We start from the raw sequence: 17912 nt of genomic DNA, 5'->3' as shown, positions 1-17912 counted from the left end.
GAAAGGTTGAATAGGTTAGGACTTTGTTCCCTGGAGCAGAGGAGAATGAGGGGAGATTTGATAGTGGTATACAGAATGGAGGGGTATAGACAGGGTAAATGCAAGAAGACTTCTTTCCTCTGTTGGGTGAGTCTGGAACTAGAGTTTATGGGTTAAAGGTGAAAGGTAAAATAAGGGGAACACAAGGGGAAGCTTCATTCACAGGGTGGTGTGACTGTGTAACGAGCAGACAGTGGAAATGGTGGATGCAGGCTTGATTGCAAAATGTAAGATAAGTGCATGGATGGGAGGGGTATGGAGGTCTCTGGTCCAGGTGTGGCTGATGAAACAGCAGAATAATAGTTTTGCATGGACCAGATGGGCTGATAGGCCTGTTTTTGTGCTCTGACTCCCAGTTATTGTCATCAGCTTTATTCTGCAATGTAGTCACTCAGGGTTCAAGTGGTTCCAGCATTAGGAAGTGATTAGGGTGTGAAAAAGAAACTAAGATTGAGCTGAGGAAGTTTGGAAGTTTGCTAGACTATAAATGTTTGACTTGTTTGTAGCATTTTTCCCCACAATGTTTTTGCAGAATTGCAAAAGCAATATTGTGTGCAAATTTAAAAGGTATCATTGATCCTTTTATGCCTCTGCCCATTGTCAAATCAAATGGAAGACAAAATAGATCTTAATATAGGATCAGAAGACATTCCCTACATCTTGGCAGCATAAATTTGAAAACTTCGTGGCTAATTCGAACAACACACACAAAATGCTAGAGGAACTTGGCAGGCAAGACAACATCTATGGAAGTGAATACAGTCGACGTTTTGGGCTCGGACCCTTGAGCAGGACTGGAGGAAAAAAGATGAGGGGTAGAGTTAAAAGGTGGGGAGGGAGAAACACAAGGTGATAGATGAAACCAGGAGGGGGGAATGAGGTAAAGAGCTGGGAAGATGATTGGTTAAAGAGATACAGGGCTGATGAAGGGGGAGTCTGACAGGGGAGGAGCACCAGAGAAATGTGATGGACAGGTTAGGAGATAAGGTGATAGAGGGAGAAGGGAATGGTGGGGGGGGGGGGGGCCATTACCAGAAATTTGAGAAAGGGAAAAGGGAATGGTGAAGGGGGGGGGGGGCATTACCAGAAATTTGAGAAATCAGTGTTCATACCATCAGGTTGGAGGCTACCCAGATGGAATATAAGGTGTTAGGTCTCTTTCGATTCTATCAGAATGGCTGATTTTCATTCTAGCGCTATTATGGATTAAATATCAAATAGTTAATTGATGTAAATTTTGACATTTTCCTCATTCTGCCTGTAAAAAGGCTCAAATGCTCTGCTGTTGAACTGAGTAGTTACTTTCAATGTTATGCTTTGGGAAACTAGTTTCGATTGTACAAAGCTTAACTCCCTCAAAAATCTCAGTCAGATTTTAAACTAAAACTAAGATGCAGGAGCAGAATTAGGCCATTCGGCCCATTGTATCTGCTCTGCCATTCAATTATGGCTGTATTTTCCCTCTCAACCCTATTTTCCTTCCTTTTCCTCATAACCTTTAACGCCCTGACCAGTCCTATCTTTGTACGTGTCCTGTACTCTGTCCATTCAGTTTTCCTCTGTAGTTACTGTTTTCAATAGATTTTCCAGTATCTAACTTGTGTTCCCTTCATCCGATTGCTTTTTCTCTGTGCACAGCTCCTGTTTTTGTTTCATTCGCCACCATTTCACTTTGCTCAGCTGCTTTGCCCTCTATCCTGGTTTGGTTTTAGTTTCTCTTGCAGTAGCTTACCCCACCTCCAGCAAAGTAAGGTTGGACTTTTTTGCAGGGATATTGGATAATTATCATATACATTACACTATATATAGTGCAACTGCTGCTAAAGGCACAAAAATAAAATTTCATTTTGATTTTTCAGTTTTTGTTTTAATTTCATTTCTCTAAGGAAAAAATAAGTGATAATATTTCAATATTTAAAACTGTTGTTTGCTGCCTGTGTTCTGCAAGTTGGTGAGGTGATGCTATGTGCTACACATCTCTTGCAGAAGATGTCTAAATTCAGCTAATACCTAGAAAGGGGAAGTCCACCTTAGAACTTACTGAAGCTTTGTGGACAGATTTCTATAATGTCTGTGGTGAACACGGTTTTTTTGACTGAAAATTACACAGTAATTTTATTTTTGGCTTTGGTGCGGACCAAGGTGAGGTATGTACACTCTTTACATTTTTATCAGTCTTCAGATTATTTATCTGGAGTTTGATTGACAAGAAACAAATCAGTTGTCTAATCCTTTGGTCATGCTTGCTGTGATCCTGAATGCATTTTTTGTGTCTCTTTGTTTAACCACAGCTTTTGCTTAATAGTAGTTCACTTTGTGCTGTTAAGAATTGCATTGTTAATATTCAAACACCTGTGATTTGACTCTATTTTGGTACCTACGATACTGTTAGGTAGTGTAAAATGTGCTCTCAGTATTGTAAATTATGCATAATTTTAATTGTCATCACTAAAGAATTGTACTCTTTATTATATTGCTTCACATTAGGCTTTCCTGTTCAAAAATGACTTCTATACTTTCTAAATTCCATCGACATTTTCAAAGGCTATAAACCACCTTTAGAAATGTTCTGTTGTGAATACAGTTTTCCCCGTTGGTCTAACAAGAAAATATTCCATTCATTCTAATTGGACACAGGAGTACCAAAACTGTTTTTCTTTGTTATCACTTTGTGGTTGCTACTATGACTAATTTGCATTCCCCAGGTTTTTTCTATTTCATCATTATCCTCTGTGTAGTTTCTTTGGCTCTTCTCCTTCAGGACTTTTGTATTGATAAGCTCTTAGTTTTTGTAGTGGTGTATAAACGTGATGCATCGAATCATGTAGTATTTTGACAGTTTAAACTTGTCAAGAATATTAAACCGAGGCACCATAGTGGAACAATTACTCATTCAGATCCTTTGTGCTGCAAGTTAATTTTTTAGTTATTGATAACAAAGTATTATTTTGCAGTCTTTTAGCGGGAACGTAAACACAAATGATTCTGTAGATGGTGGAAATCCAGACCAACACACACAAAATGCTGGAGGAACTCAGCGGGTCAGGCAGCATCTATATGGAGGAATAAACAGTCAACGGGTCGGGCTTAGACCCTTCAATCCTGCGTAAGGGTCTCAACCCGAAACATCGACTGTTTATTCCTCTCCACAGATGCTGCCTGACCTGCTGAGTTCCTCCAGCACTTTTTTGGTGTTGCCCTTTAAAGAGAATGTTGGTCGCATGGACTAGAGATTTGAGCATTGCAGAACAGCTTGGGCAAGGCACTTTTCTTTTATTCGTTACGTCACAAATTGAACTGATTTGGTAGATGAAAAAGGATCTAGTGCTTTCCTGGCTTATGTGACGAATAAACTCGAGCTTCCAGCTGGGTATAGATATCGATTTTAACTGACGTTTCAATGACAAACTTCATCTTCATCAGGGATGATGCTTGGGCATGTGTAGTCCGGTGATATTTATACCCCGTCATCTATCCTTCCTGATTGGCTAGTGCTCATCCAGTCAGGTTTCTGCTGTTCCACCTTGTTTACAATCGCATTCCAGTTCTTAGAGCGAGACCTTTTGTCTTTGTTAAAATTCTTTTCTAGTTTTATTTCAATGGCTTCCTTCACCAGGTGGTCCCAAAAGCCAATGGCACAGCGCAGTAGTTTTGTACTGTCAAAGACCATCCTTTGGCCATTGCGAATGCAATGTTCTACTACCGCTAATTTCTCCGGGTAACCCAAATGGATACACCTCCCGTGCTCCTTAATGTGGGTTTCCACCATGAGGTCTTGCTCTAAGTAAGAAATGGAATTTGATTGTAAGCAAAGTGGGACAGTGGAAGCCTGATGGATGAGGACTAATTAATCAAGAGGGTTGGACAGTGGGGTATAAGTACCTTTGGACTAGACATGCCCAGCATCATCCCTGATGAAGATGGCAGAGTTTGTCATCGAAATGTTAAAATTGATGCCTGTACCTGACTGGAAGCCCGAGAAGAGTCTTTGTGATTTGGTAGATTTTAAGTTATGGGGCAAACAAGTCAAGAAACAAAACACTGGAGGAACTCAGCAGGCTAGGCAGCATCTGTGGAAAAAGGTACAGTTGATGTTTTGAGATGAAACCTTTCGGCAGGACTGGAGAAAAAAAGCTAAGGAGTAGATTTAAAAGGTGGGGGGAGGGGAGAGAGAACCACCAGGTGATAGGTGAAACTGGAGGGGGAGGGATGAAGTAAAGAGCTGGGAGGTTGATTGCTGAGATGAAGTGAGAGAGGGAAAAGGGGATGAGAAATGGATGAGGGGGGTGTTGGAGGCTGTTACTGGAAGTTTGAGAAATTGATGTTCAGGTTGGAGCCATCAGGTTGGAGCCTACCCAAATGGAATATAAGGTGGTGTTCCTCCAACCTTATATTTGGAGGAACCTTATAAGGTTATAAAAAAAAACCTTATATTTGGAGGTTCCTCCAACCTTGGTGTTGGAGGCTGTTACTGGAAGTTTGAGAAATTGATGTTCAGGTTGGAGCCATCAGGTTGGAGCCTACCCAAATGGAATATAAGGTGGTGTTCCTCCAACCTTATATTTGGAGGAACCTTATAAGGTTATATAAAAAAAACCTTATATTTGGAGGTTCCTCCAACCTTGGTGTTGGAGGCTGTTACTGGAAGTTTGAGAAATTGATGTTCAGGTTGGAGCCATCAGGTTGGAGCCTACCCAAACGGAATATAAGGTGGTGTTCCTCCAACCTAAGTGTGGCCTCATCACAACTGTGCAAGAGGCCATGGATGGACATATTGGAATGGGACAGGGATTTAAAATGGGGGGCCTCCGGGAGATCCTGCTTGTTCTAGCGGATGGAACATAGATGCTTGGCGAAGCGATCTCCCAATTTATCTCTGGTCTCACCAATATACAGGAGACAACACTGGGAGCACCAAACTCAATAAATGACTCCAACAGACTCTTGGTGAAGTGTTGCCTCATCTAGAAGGACTTTTTAGGGCCCTGGATGGTAATGAGGGAAGAGGTGTAGGGGTAGGTATAGCACTTGTTCCACTTGCAAGGATAAGTGCCAGGAAGGAGATCAGTGGGGAGGGAAATAAAACTAACTCTGTGCCTAATTTCAAAGGAGAGTGTTAGTCAATAAATCACTGAGTAGAAGAAACCTTGAATTGCAAAATGGTTAGTTAGGTCTTAAACTTTCTATTTCTGCTAGCCATGACAGCTAAATAAATATTTGGAAAACCAAAGCTAGAATTTAACTTTTAGTAACATCTTTCACATCAGTAATGCCCCTCTGATCATAAATACTCCCATTACTAATACCACCCTTCTATTTTCATAATGTCACATTTCTCCACTTTGGCTTTAGCCAAATTGATGAAATCCTCATCTTTGTATTTTCTGCCTTTTACCTCAACTGCCTGGTAAACCTAGGTTTATTAAATAAAATTTTGCCTGTATCCTGACTTGCACCGTTCTATGCCTGCCATCTTCCTAAATGAGACATCCTGCGCCGTCTGTAAGGTGTTTGTACATTTTCCTTGTGACCACGTGGGTTTCCACTAGGTGCTTCAGTTTCCTCCCACATTCCAAAGATGTACGGGTAAGTAGGTTGTAAATTGTCCTGTGATTAGACTAGTGTTAAATAGGTGGTTTGCTGGGGCTTGTGTTTCATTGGGCAGGAAGGGTCTGTTCCCTGCTGAATCTCTAAATAAGTAGAATCCTCCAGGTTTAAACTCCCCTTGGATTTGTTTCTTTATCCCTGAATTTAAATATAATGGATTTTGACAGTCTAAAATTCTCTGGCTTGTTTGCCGTTCTCCCCTGCCAAGTTTCTCCTGAAAACATCTCTAACCAGTCTTTGAGTCACATGCTTAATATATTCTGTTTCAGTATCAGATTTTTGAGGATGCTGCCATGCAGTGCTTTGGGAATTATTGTTGAAGCCACTCGGCTACTCCCAAATGTTTTCGTATACCGGCTTCATGGGAGGGGCCATTTCATGATTGAGATCTTGCTTACTGCAAGTTTACCAATGTCATTTGCGGCTGATTACTGACTTTACAAATCTCAGGACTAAAGTATTTGACAATAAACTTTTTTAAAAACTTTTTTAAATTAAGTTTTCAGATGGTTACAGAAAGAAAAAAAAAGAATACCCTTCCCCCCTCCCCTTAGCCCCTCCCCCCAACATCCCTTTTGACAATAAACTTGATTCAGAGTTGGGGTCACTGTAACTGCCATACGTTGTGAAATGTTTTGCGGCTGTGGTATGTAATTTAAAAAACTATGAAGAAATGTATAAGAAAATTTAGTGCAAAAAGAGAGCAAAGAATAGAGGTGGTATACATCGGTTCATTGTCCATTCAGAAATCTGATGGAAGTGAGGAAGAAGTTGTTCTTAAAATTTTGAGTGTGTGTCTTCAGGCTCCTGTGCCACCACCTTGATGGCAACAATGAGAAGAGGACATGTCTTGGGTGATGGGAGTCCTAATAACGAATGCTACCTTTTTGAAACATCATCTTTTGAAGATACCCTGATTCTGATACTTGCAAACTGCAGAGCATTTAGTGAACTGATTGCTATTTCAATGCTGTAGTGCACTCTCTCCTTTCAACAGTAACATTTTCTCACTGACAGATTCGCAGAAGGCGTCTGGCACGGCTAGCTGGTGGGCCGACTTCACAACCCACCACCCCGCTAACATCCCCACAGCGAGAAAACCCTCCAGGGGTATCTGCAGCCACGCCAGGGATATCTCAGAATATGGCCCTGAATGTACACAGTGTGACTCCAGCAACATCACCCATTGGAGCAACGGGTAAGGGAGAATGAGATGGTTCAACTGATTGAATTAATTTTTTAATATTATCATTGTTGCCAAGGTTTTGGCTGAGTAGTTACTCAACAAAATATAGTTTCCCATAGGAGCTTTGTTTCAATTGTTTCCTTTTAGAATGAGAAAGTTTACTAGAGTTGTTGGGTATGGATTTTGTGAGCAGACTAAGATTTCTTATTTTTTCATCTTAAATGATCCAGAAAGTAGTGTTTGGGCAGCGTGGTAGTGTAGCAGTTCGTGCAATGCTTCACAGTGCCAGTGAACCAAATTCAGTTCTTACCAGTGACTAAGCATTCTCCCCGTGGTCGCACGGGTTTCGTCTGGGTGCTTCGGTTCCCTCCCACATTCCAAAGTCGTACGAGTTGGGTTAGTTGGGCTGGAAGGGCCTGTTACCATATTGTACCTGGGGGGTGGGGGAGGTTTGTTTGATTTCAGTGTTGTGCGATCCATGAACCCTTTTACTGGATTACTGAACTAGATTTGACATACCCATCTTTAGAGGATGTTATTTTGAATGTTGTACCACAAAACTAATGTTTTGTGTTGGTTTTAAAATTCCCATGCTCCACTGTTAGCTGTCTCTGCTGGCTGGACCAGTTAATGGAGGATGAAGGACATTTTCCCCAAAGATAGCCTGCCAAGAACTCAATTTGAATCTAGGAGTAGACAATAGTGATTTGAGTGCTACCCAGGAAGTTGGGTAAGCAGTTGCACTTAATACAAGTGCCATTATTTCATGATGGTAAGCTGTGTTTTTTACCGTGGGAGTTATTTGAACCTCAGTGTATATTCATTGCTAACCACTTCTAAGGTAGTGCAGTTAACTGAGGCTAGGTTTTAGTTGTCCCACAGAAAATGGGGGTGGGAGTGGAAATCAAAATTTTTATTGTGGCCATTTTTTTCAGCTTCTGGAATGGAGCTGGGTAATCCAGACCAGTGGATCTATTTAATCTATTTTGTTAGAATCTGATGTGTAAATCATTCTGATAATTCAGACTGATCTAAACTTAAGCCAGGCTTGACGTCACAAGCTCCATTTGTGGGCATGCCTTTATAAATAAGACGCAGGTGCAGAATTGGGCCACTCAGCCCATCAAGTCTGCTGCGTCATTCCACCATGGTTGATTTTTATTATCTTTTTCAATCCCATTCTTCTGCCTTCTCCTTGTAATCTTTGTCTTGACTAACCAACACCCTATCAACCTCTGCCTTAGATACTCTCAATGACCTGGCCGCCCAGATCACCATCCTCTGGCTAAAGAAATTCCTCATCTCTGTTCCAAGTGGACATCTCTCTATTCTGAAGCCGTGCCCTCAGGTCCAAGATCCACCCACAATAGAAAACATCCTCTCCACATCCACTCTATTTAGGCCTTTCAATGTTCGATATGTTTCAATAAGATTTCTCCCCCCCCCCCCTCCCCATTCTTCTAAACTCCAGTGAGTACAGTTCCAGAGCCATCAGAAGCCTCCCGTACTTTAACCCTTTCATTCCCAGCACCATTCTCAAGAACCTGGTCTGGACCTTCTCAAATGGTTGCACACCTTTTCTTAGATTAAGAATTCAAAACAGCTCACAATACTTCAAGTGCAGTCTGTCTAATGCCTTATAAAGGCTCAGCATCACATTCTTGCCCCTGTGTTCTGTGCAATGTGTGCAATATATCTTCAGTGAACCAGGATTGATTAGTGAGCTAAAGGTAAAGGAACCCTTGGAGGAAAGTGATCATAATGTGAATTCACCCTGAATTTTGAGAAGCTAAAGTCAGACATATCAGTATTACAGTGGAGTAAAGGGAATTACAGAGGCATGAGAGAGGAGTTGGACAGAACTAATTGGAAAAGTACACTGGCAGGGATGACAGTAGAGCAGCAATGGCTGGAATTGCTGAAAACAATTTTGAAACACAGGAGATGTACATCCCAAAGAAGAAGAAGTATCCTAAAGGCAAGATTACGCAATCATGACTAACACGAAAAGTCAAAGCCAACATAAAAACCAGAGAGGACATATAATAGAGCAAAAATTAGTGGGAAATTACAGGATAGGAAAGCTTTCAGATACCAATAGAAGTCAACTAAAAATAGTCATTAAGAAGGTAAAGATGGAATAGTAAGTTAGCCAATAATAAAGCTTCTGATAAGTATAAAAGAGAGGAAAGAGTGGATATCAGACTACTGGAAAATGATGCGGGAGAGATAGTAATGGGGGGGAAGGAAATGGTGGATGAACTGAATAAATATTTTGCATCAGTTTTCACTATGGAAGACACTAGCAGTATGGTGGAAGTTCCGGGTGTCAGGCGTCATGAAGTGAGTGAAGTTACCATTACTAGTGAGAAGGTTCTTGGGAAACTGGAAGGTCTGAAGGTTGATGAGTCACCTGGACTAGATGATGTACTCCCCAGTGTTCTGAAAGAGGTGGCTGAAGAGATTGTGGAGGCATTAGTAATGACCTTTCAAGAATCACTAGATTCAGAATGGGTCCAGAAGGTTGGAAAATTACAAATGTCACTCGTCTCCAAGAAGGGGGAGAGACAGGAGAAAGGAAATTTTAGGCCAGTTAGTTTGACCTCAGTGGTTGAGAAGATGTTGGAGTCGATTGTTAAGGATGTGGTTTCAGTTAGTTGGAAGCACATGATAAAATAGGCCATAGTCAGCATGGTTTCCTCAAAGGAAAATCTTGCTTGACATGTTCGTTGGAGTCTTTGGGGAAATAACATGCAGGGTAAAGAAAGGAGAATCAGTTGAAGTTATGTATTTGGATTTTCAGAAGGCCTTTGACAAGGTGCCACACATGAGGCTGCTTAACAAGCTATGAGCCCTGGTATTACAGGAAATATTTTAGTATGTATAAAACAGTGGCTGACTGGCAGGAGGCAAAGTGTGGGAATAGAGGGAGTCTTTTCTGGTTGCCTGCTAGTGACTAGTGGTGTTCCACAGGGGCCTGTGTTGGGATTGATTCTTTTTGTATTACAGTATATGTTAATGATTTGGATGATGGAATTGGTGGATTTGTTGCAAAGTTTGCAGATGATATGAAGGTAGGTGGAGGGGAAAGTAGTTTTGAGGAAGTGCAGAGGCTCCAGAAGGACTTGGATGAGAATGGGGAAAGAAATGGCAGATGGAATACAGTGTTAGAAAATGGTCATGCACTTTGGTAGAAGAAATAAAAGGTTAGAGTATTTTCTAAGTGAAGAGAAAATTCAAAAATCAGAGGTACAAATGGATTTGGGAGAGCTTGTGCAGGGTTAAAAGTTAATTTACAGGTTGAGTCTGTGATGAAAGCAAATGTGATGTTAGCATTCATTTCAAGAGAACTGGAATATAAAAGCAAGGACGTAATGTTGAGACTTTATAAAGCACTGGTGAGGCCTCACTTGGAGTATTGTGAACTGGAGAGGGTTCAAAGGAAGTTCATGAGAATGACTTCAGGTTTGAATGTCTTGCCATATGAAGAACGTTGGGTGGCTCTGGGCCTGTATTCACTAGAATGAGGAGTGACCTCACTGAAACCTATCAAATGGTGAAAAGCTTTGATGTGGAGGATGGTTTCCTACGGTGGGAGAGTCTAAAACCGGAGGCAACAGCCTCAGAATAGACGGGCATCCTTTTAGAATGGAGGGGTGAATCTGGAACTCATTGCTACAGGCATCTATTAAAGGCCAAGTGTTTAGGTTTATTTAAGGCAGAGATTGATGGAAACACAAAGTACACTGCAGATGCTGTGGTCAAGTCAACATGTACAAACAAGCTGGATGAACTCAGCAGGCTGGGCAGCATCCGATGCTGACCTGCTGAGTTCATCCAGCTTGTTTGTAGAGATTGATGGATTCTTGGTTGGTCAGGGCGTGAAGGGATACGGGGAGAAGGTAGGAAATTGGGGCTGACAGGAAAAATGGATGTGCCATGATGAATTGGCAGAGCAAACTCGATGGGCCAAATGTCTTAATTCTGCTCCTGTGTTTTGCATTCTAGTCCTCTTGAAATAAATGCTAATATTGTATTTGCCTTCCTTACCACTGACTCAACCTGCAAGTTAATCTTTAGGGAATCCTTCATAATGTCCCTTTGTACCTCTGAGTTTTGAATTTGTTCTCCATTTTAAAAAATAGTGTATGCCTTTATTCCTTCTACCAAAATACGCTTCCCTACACCATATTCCATCTGCCACTTCTTTGCCAATTCTCCCAATCTGTCTCGGTCCTTCAGCAGATTCCCTGCTTCCTCAATGTTACTTGCCCCTCCACCTTCCGTCATCGAAATCACTGTATACAATGTGCAGAGAAGCAGTCCCAGTACTAAACCCTGCGGAACATCACTAGTCACAGGCTGCCAACCAAAATAACTTCTCTTTATTCCCACTCTGTCTCCTGCCAGGTATCTTTCCTGTAATACTTTGTTAAACAGCTTCATGGGAGGCATCTTGTCAAAGGGTCTTCTGAAAATCCAAGTAAACAACATCCACTGATACTACTTTGTCGCTCCTGTCTGATATCTCCTCAAAGAATTCCAACAGATTTGTCAGGCAAGATTTCCCCTTGAGAAAATTGTGCTAATTTTGGTCTACTTCATCATGTACCTCCAAGTACCCTGAAACCTCATCCTGAATAATGAACTCCCAACATCTTCCCAACCATTGAAGTCAGGTGAACTGGCTAAATTTTCTTTTTTCTGCCTCCTGCCCTTCCTAAAGAATGGAGTGACATTTGCAATTTATCGGTCCTCTGAGCCATTCCAGAATCTAGCGATTCTTGAAAGATTATTACCTATGCCTCCATAATCTCTTCAGCTACCTCTCAGAATCCTGAGGTGCGGTCCATCTGGTCCAGGTGACTTTATCTTCAGACCTTTCAGCTTCCCAAGTACCTTCTCCTTGGTAATAGCAACTACTGACTTTTGCCCCCTGACACTCTCGAATTTCTGGCATACTGCTAGTCTCTTCTACAGTGAAGATTAATGCAAAATACTTATAAAGCCCATCCGCCATTTCTTTGTCCCCATTACTATACCTCCAGTGGTTCAATATTCACACTTGCCTCTCTTTTACTTTTTATATATCTGAAAAAAAAATTCTGGTATCTTTGATTATTGGCTAGCTCACCATCATATTTCATCCTTTCTCTCCTTATGTTTTTTGTTGCCTTCTGTTGGATTTAAAAGCTTCCCAATCTTCTAACTTCCCACTAATTTTTGCTCTATTATATACCCTCTCTTGTGCTTTTATGGTGTCTTTGATTTCTTTTGCTAGCTGTGGTTGCCGCATCCTCTCTTTAGAATACTACTTCATCTTGGGATGTACCTATCATGCACCTTCCGAATTGCCTCCAGTAACTCCAGCCATTGCTGCTCTGCCATCATCCCTGCTAGTGTCCCTTTCCAGTCAAATTAGGCCAGCTCCTCTCTCATGCCTCTGTAATACTGATAATACTATAATACTGATACATCTGATTTTACCTTCTCCCTCTCAAACTGGAGGGTGTATTTTATCACTGAATAACTCTGAATTTGGTCAGTAAACTTCTGTTTGCTAAATCAATAAACAGAGGTTTTGCAATGTTGAAAATCCAGAGTAAGATGCACGCACAATGCTGGAGGAACTCAGCAGGACAGGCAGCATCTATGGAAATGAATAAACAGTCAGCATTTCAGGCCAAGGTCTGATGAAGGGTCTCAGCCTGAAACATTGACTGTTTTATTCATTTCCATAGATGCTGCTCGTCCTGCACAGCTCCTCCAGCATTTTGTGTGTATTTGCTGAATCAATGTCCATCAGTACAGTGATCCATTGATTTGAGTTTAATTTAATCGAACATTAGCTTCCTTGCAGGAAATTTTCCATATTAAAGTACATGATATTCAAACAGTTCTTGTTCTACTTATCTAGTTTTTCCATCCGCAGTAGGATATGCTATGCGAATCCTACGGGCTTTCCCCTATAAAAGACAAAACAATAAAGACCCCCCCCCCCCCCCGAATTCTTCCTCCATATAGTCTAACTTAATTTTTATAATGCCCCAGCTTGAATTGGGATGATCTTGAGTTTTGAAATGGCCAGTATTATTGTCTTGACTAATTGCTTTGGTGCCTCTAGATGCCCTGTTTTAGAGAAATGGAGATCCTTGGCACCAGGAGAGGGGTGCTACAGAGGTTTTCTGATTGAAGTTTCTACTGTGCTGTCAATTGTGGGTAAATCTCTCCACTATATTTTGAACAATTTTAAATGGTTTGACATTGAATTACAGTAATGAATCAAACTTTTCTGTTAAGTGTGGGACTTCTTGACAGTCTTTCTCTGATTTCAGTAATATCAAGTCCTTGATTAGTTTTAAAAAAATTAACTTGAGTGCCATGCTCTTTGTCCTGCACTGAAGTTTCCACTCTATGATTCTATCTCTTGTCAAGGTTACTTATTTTATCTGAGCTGAATATTAGTAAATTTATCATCAAAGTTATTGTATGTCACCACATGCCAGTCTGCGACTCATTCACAGAACAAAGAAATACAGTAGAACCAGTGGAAAAACTACACACAAAGACTGACAGGCAACCAAAGTGCAGAAGAAGACAAATTATGTAAATACAAAAAAAAATCTAATAAATAACTCAGAGCATGAGTTGCAGAGTTCTTGAAAGTGAGTCCATAGGTTGTGGAATCAGTTCAGTGTTGAGGTGAGTGAAGATATCCGCATTGGTTCAGGAGCCTGATGGTTGAAAGGTAGTAATTGTTCCTGAACCTAGTAGTGTGGGACCTAAGACGACTCCATCTTCTTCCTGATGACAGCAGTGAGAAGAGAGCATTGGCTGGATGGTAGAGGTCCTTCATGATGGAGCAGTGCTCCTTGTAAATGTGTACAATGATGGGGTGGGCTTTTCCTCTGTACTGGGCTGTATCGACTATTTTTGTAAGCTTTTCCGTTCTTGGACATTGATGTCTCCATACCAGGCTGTGTCTGTCATAAATGTTAGGTATATGGCAGGTTCTGTTTCTGTAATCAAACAACTTCCATGATGTCATGGCAGTTGGTGGGTTTCATACTTTGAAGTGCATTAATCATTAGTTTAAATGGAATTGAAATTACAAAATCTGTTACAGATTGAGATGTTAGGATATGCTTGAGCATTGTCTACTACAACAGAAGCTGAAAAGAAACATATTTAAAACCAGCTTAAAATCCTTTACTTCCATCGTTAACAGTTAAGCAGATTTGTGACTCTGAGTGTCGTCTGTTTTCCCAGGTGTTGCACATAGAAGCCAGAGCAGTGAAGGGGTGAGCTCGCTCAGCAGTTCCCCATCGAATAGCCTCGAAAACCAGTCTCAGAGTCTTTCCCGATCTCAGAGTATGGATATTGACAGTGTGTCCTGTGAGAAAAGGTACTCGATATGTGGATAACCTTCCTGTGTAGAGCTTTTGTACGGGATCAATAACTGGACAGCAAGGTTTGGCAATTGTATTAATGTGGAAATGGGTCCTTTGGTTCAACTCATCCATGGTGTCATGTTTGAATCACGTTCTTCTAATTCTTCCCTCTCCATATTTGCATCCAAGTGTCTCTTAAGTGTCATTATTGTCCCTGCCTCAATCTCTTTCTCTAGTAGCATGTTCTATATATGTACCACCCTCTGTGTGAAGAAGGTGTCCTTGCATCCCTTTTAAATTTTTCCCCACTCACAAATCTATGCCCTCTAGGGTTTAGTTCCATTTTCCTGAGAAACAGGCTACATTAAGCCTTTTTATGCTCCACTTAATTTTGTACACCTCTACAAGATCATCGCAATCTCCTAAACTCCAAGGAATAAAGTGCTTGCCTATGCAAACACTGACCATAACTTGGGCACTTAAGTCCTGGCAATATTTACATTAATATTCTTTGCACTGTTTCTAGATTAATAACATTCTTCCTATAGTGTTCATTGTTCATTTTTATGATGTGGGCAACCGTAATCTTTCCATGACCACGATTGTTCTTGGCAAATTTTTCTACAGAAGTGGTTTGCCATTTCCGCCTTCTGGGCAGTGTCTTTATGTGATGGGTGATCCTGCCATTATCAATACTCTTCAGAGATTGTCTGCCTGGCCTCAGTAGTCGCATAACCAGGACTTGTGATAGGCACCAGCTTCTGATATGACCATCCACCACCTGCTCACATGACCCTGATTGGGGGATTAAGCAGTCTACACCTTGCCCAAGGGTGCCCTGCAGGCTAGTAGAGGGAAGGAGTGCCTTGCACATTCTTTGGTCAAATATATCTCCACTCCACCATCCACTATAACAGGGTAACCAAAACTATACACAATACTCGAGGTGCAGCATTGTCTCATCCTGTAGAACTGCAACATAATGTGCAGTGCTTGTTCTCTTGCCCTGACTGATGACGGTCAGCGTATCAAATGCTCCCCTCACCATGAAGTGCCACCTTGGGTGGATTATTGTTATACACCCAGGTCTCCCAGTTCCCAGCATGCTACCATTCACAGATTGTTTCCTACCCTGCTTTGACAGGACCGTGGTCTGTCATGTTGGAATGGCAGAGCAGACTTGATGGCTGAATGGCCCAATTCTGTTCCTTTGTCTTAAGGACTTCTCCAAAATGTAACACTTCAAACTTATCTGGATCGTAAGAGGTTTTTTTTGCAGAATTGTATTTCAAACATTGTTTTTTTATTATTAAAAGCGAGGACTTAATTTGAATAATGAAGCTTGTTGCAGTGTGATAAATATAGATAGCTACATTAGTCTATGATTTGAGATCGTATGGGAATTTGAATAAGTAAATGTAATGTGGGAGGAAATGGCTCTTACAGACAGCCTGGACCCTAATAGCATAACACTTGCAATTTAATCAGCTGAGTTAATTTACTGGCATGTACCAATAAGAATTTGTGCAAAATAGGAAAATTATAGTAACCTTAAAGTAATAAATTTGTTCTTGGGTATTGCAAATGAAATACCAAGGTTCTATTAGAGAATTGCTGCATTGTGATAACTAAATGATAATAAAGCCAACAGTGAAGTTAATGTATGGGTCTATTTTCCGTTATAAATGCATTCATTGTAGTATTAAGATACTAGCTCCGTTGGGACTTCCGGTAAGATGGCGATTGCTTAGTCGCTCCGAACTTTTGCTCCGTTATTCTTCTTACCTTTGCACTATGTGTCTCCCTTCTTAAACCTTAGTTAGGTATTTTATTAGTTCTCTTCTACCTGCCTGCGAACATATCTATCTTATAATGGCTACCAAAAGTACTAAAACCGGGAAAAAAGAAACTTCTACGGCTTTGTCGGCTGACATTCTCGCTATTTTGGAACAACATCGACAAGATACTTTAATGGATTTTAGAACTGAATTTAGAACTTCTTTCAACCAGCTGAATGCCAAACTGGATCAGATTAATGCTAGAGTGGATGATCATGATGAACATTTATCTCGCATTGACGTAACTTCTGAAGATTTAAAACACCGTGTTCAATATCTTGAAACTCTCTGCTCCAACCTAGAGGAGAAGAATAGTAAACTTTTTTCCAAAATGGTGGATCTTGAAAATCGGAGCAGACGTTGCAATCTACGAATTCTTGGTTTGCCAGAGGCCACTGAAAAAGGCTCTCCTGTTGAATTTTTTTCCAAGTTTCTCTGTGAGATTTTCGGGAAAGAATTTCTATCGACTCCACCTGAGCTTGAAAGGGCACACAGGATCTATGTTCCTCGAGCAATTCCGGGTTCCTGTCCACAGCCGATTATTTTATGCTTTCATCAATACCAGGTGAAAAACCGCTTGATGATGGAGGCACGCCGCAGAGGTACTTTTGCCTTTCAAAATACGGTCATTCGTTTTGTGGAGGATTTTGCCCCCCAGGTTTTGAAGATGCGTGCTGAGTTTAAAGGTGTAATGAAAGTGCTTTTTGATCGTGGACTCAGACCCTTTCTTTGAAACCCAGCCAATCTCCGAATTACGCTTACTACTGGAGATTATAAGTGGTTTAAATCAGTGAAGGAGGCTGAGGCGTTTGTTGGAAGTCTCCCAGCCACCTCGTCTTCTTCGGAACCGGCCTGACCTTCTAAAATGGTTGATAAGTACTTCTCGAAGTAAAACTATCTTTTCCGAACTCAGACTTTACTTGAATAATTCAGTCATTATCTATTGAAACTCTAAGGGCTGTAGCCAATCTCTCCCTGGACTTGGTGCATTTTTTCTAAATAGATAATTTAAGTTTAATGTTTCCCTGCGAACTTTTAGATTTTACCTGTGTAATCTATTTTATTTTTTTATAACCTTATCTATAGAGAACTACAATTGTCTTTAACTTGTTTTGGAGGTTTGGAGTTTTTATTGAAGGCCTCTCTGTTGGTTGATTCATAGTTTAAGTTTTGCTTTTTTTTTCCTGTAAATGGTTGATAAGGACTCTCTTTGAATTTTATAATTTCCCCTTTCTCTCCCTCCCCTTTTTTTTTCTTTTAATCTTTTATAATTTTTCGCGGGTAGGTTAGTTTTAGTTTTCTTCTGATTTTCTTTGTATTAAGTTTTATACTTCTGTTGAAGTTGTTCCTGTTTATAATTCTGTTTTCTAGTGCATAAATTAGTTACTATTTGCTATATTATTTATACGGAGCTTTTGTTAACGACACAGAACTGGAAGTCATACTTGGGTTAATTTTTTTGGTAGAGCTACCTGCTATTTTAGGTAGCCGTCTAATTTTGGGTTGAGGTGGGGGGGGGGGGGGAGGTTCTCCAGTTCCAACACTACTCACTGTTTCTTTTGTTTTCCTTTGTTATTCAGGACATGTCTCTGTTTTGATTCTACGGATCTATGTTTACATTTTTGCTCCCAGACTGTTATTGTACTGCTTGATTTTTTATATGCCTGCTGCCTTCTATGCACTAACAATTGATAATGGTTACCGTAGATTCCGGACTACAGAGCGCACCTGATTAAAAGCCGCTGGCTCTAATTTTAGAAAGAAAATCAATTTTTTACTTGTACAGGCCGCACCGGATTTTCGGCCGCAGGTGTCCCACGTTGTAATATGAGATATTTACACAGAAAGATA

The 17912-nt window shown here is 40.8% G+C and overlaps 1 protein-coding gene across 2 annotated transcripts in view; it reads left to right on the top strand.

Annotated features, from left to right (window-relative positions):
• The window catches only part of ube4b (ubiquitination factor E4B, UFD2 homolog (S. cerevisiae)), a 100711-nt gene that overhangs the window by 13559 nt on the left and 69240 nt on the right, over positions 1–17912 (top strand). For both annotated transcript variants that reach the window (XM_073032217.1, XM_073032216.1), the window contains exons 2-3: positions 6664–6844; positions 14102–14237. In XM_073032217.1, the coding sequence (XP_072888318.1) occupies positions 6664–6844; positions 14102–14237 (317 nt within the window). The remainder of the gene's footprint in view (positions 1–6663; positions 6845–14101; positions 14238–17912) is intronic.

Source organism: Hemitrygon akajei, chromosome 29, assembly GCF_048418815.1.
Source record: "Hemitrygon akajei chromosome 29, sHemAka1.3, whole genome shotgun sequence".
Lineage (NCBI taxonomy): Eukaryota > Metazoa > Chordata > Chondrichthyes > Myliobatiformes > Dasyatidae > Hemitrygon > Hemitrygon akajei.
This window is presented reverse-complemented; position numbering and strand designations above follow the sequence as displayed.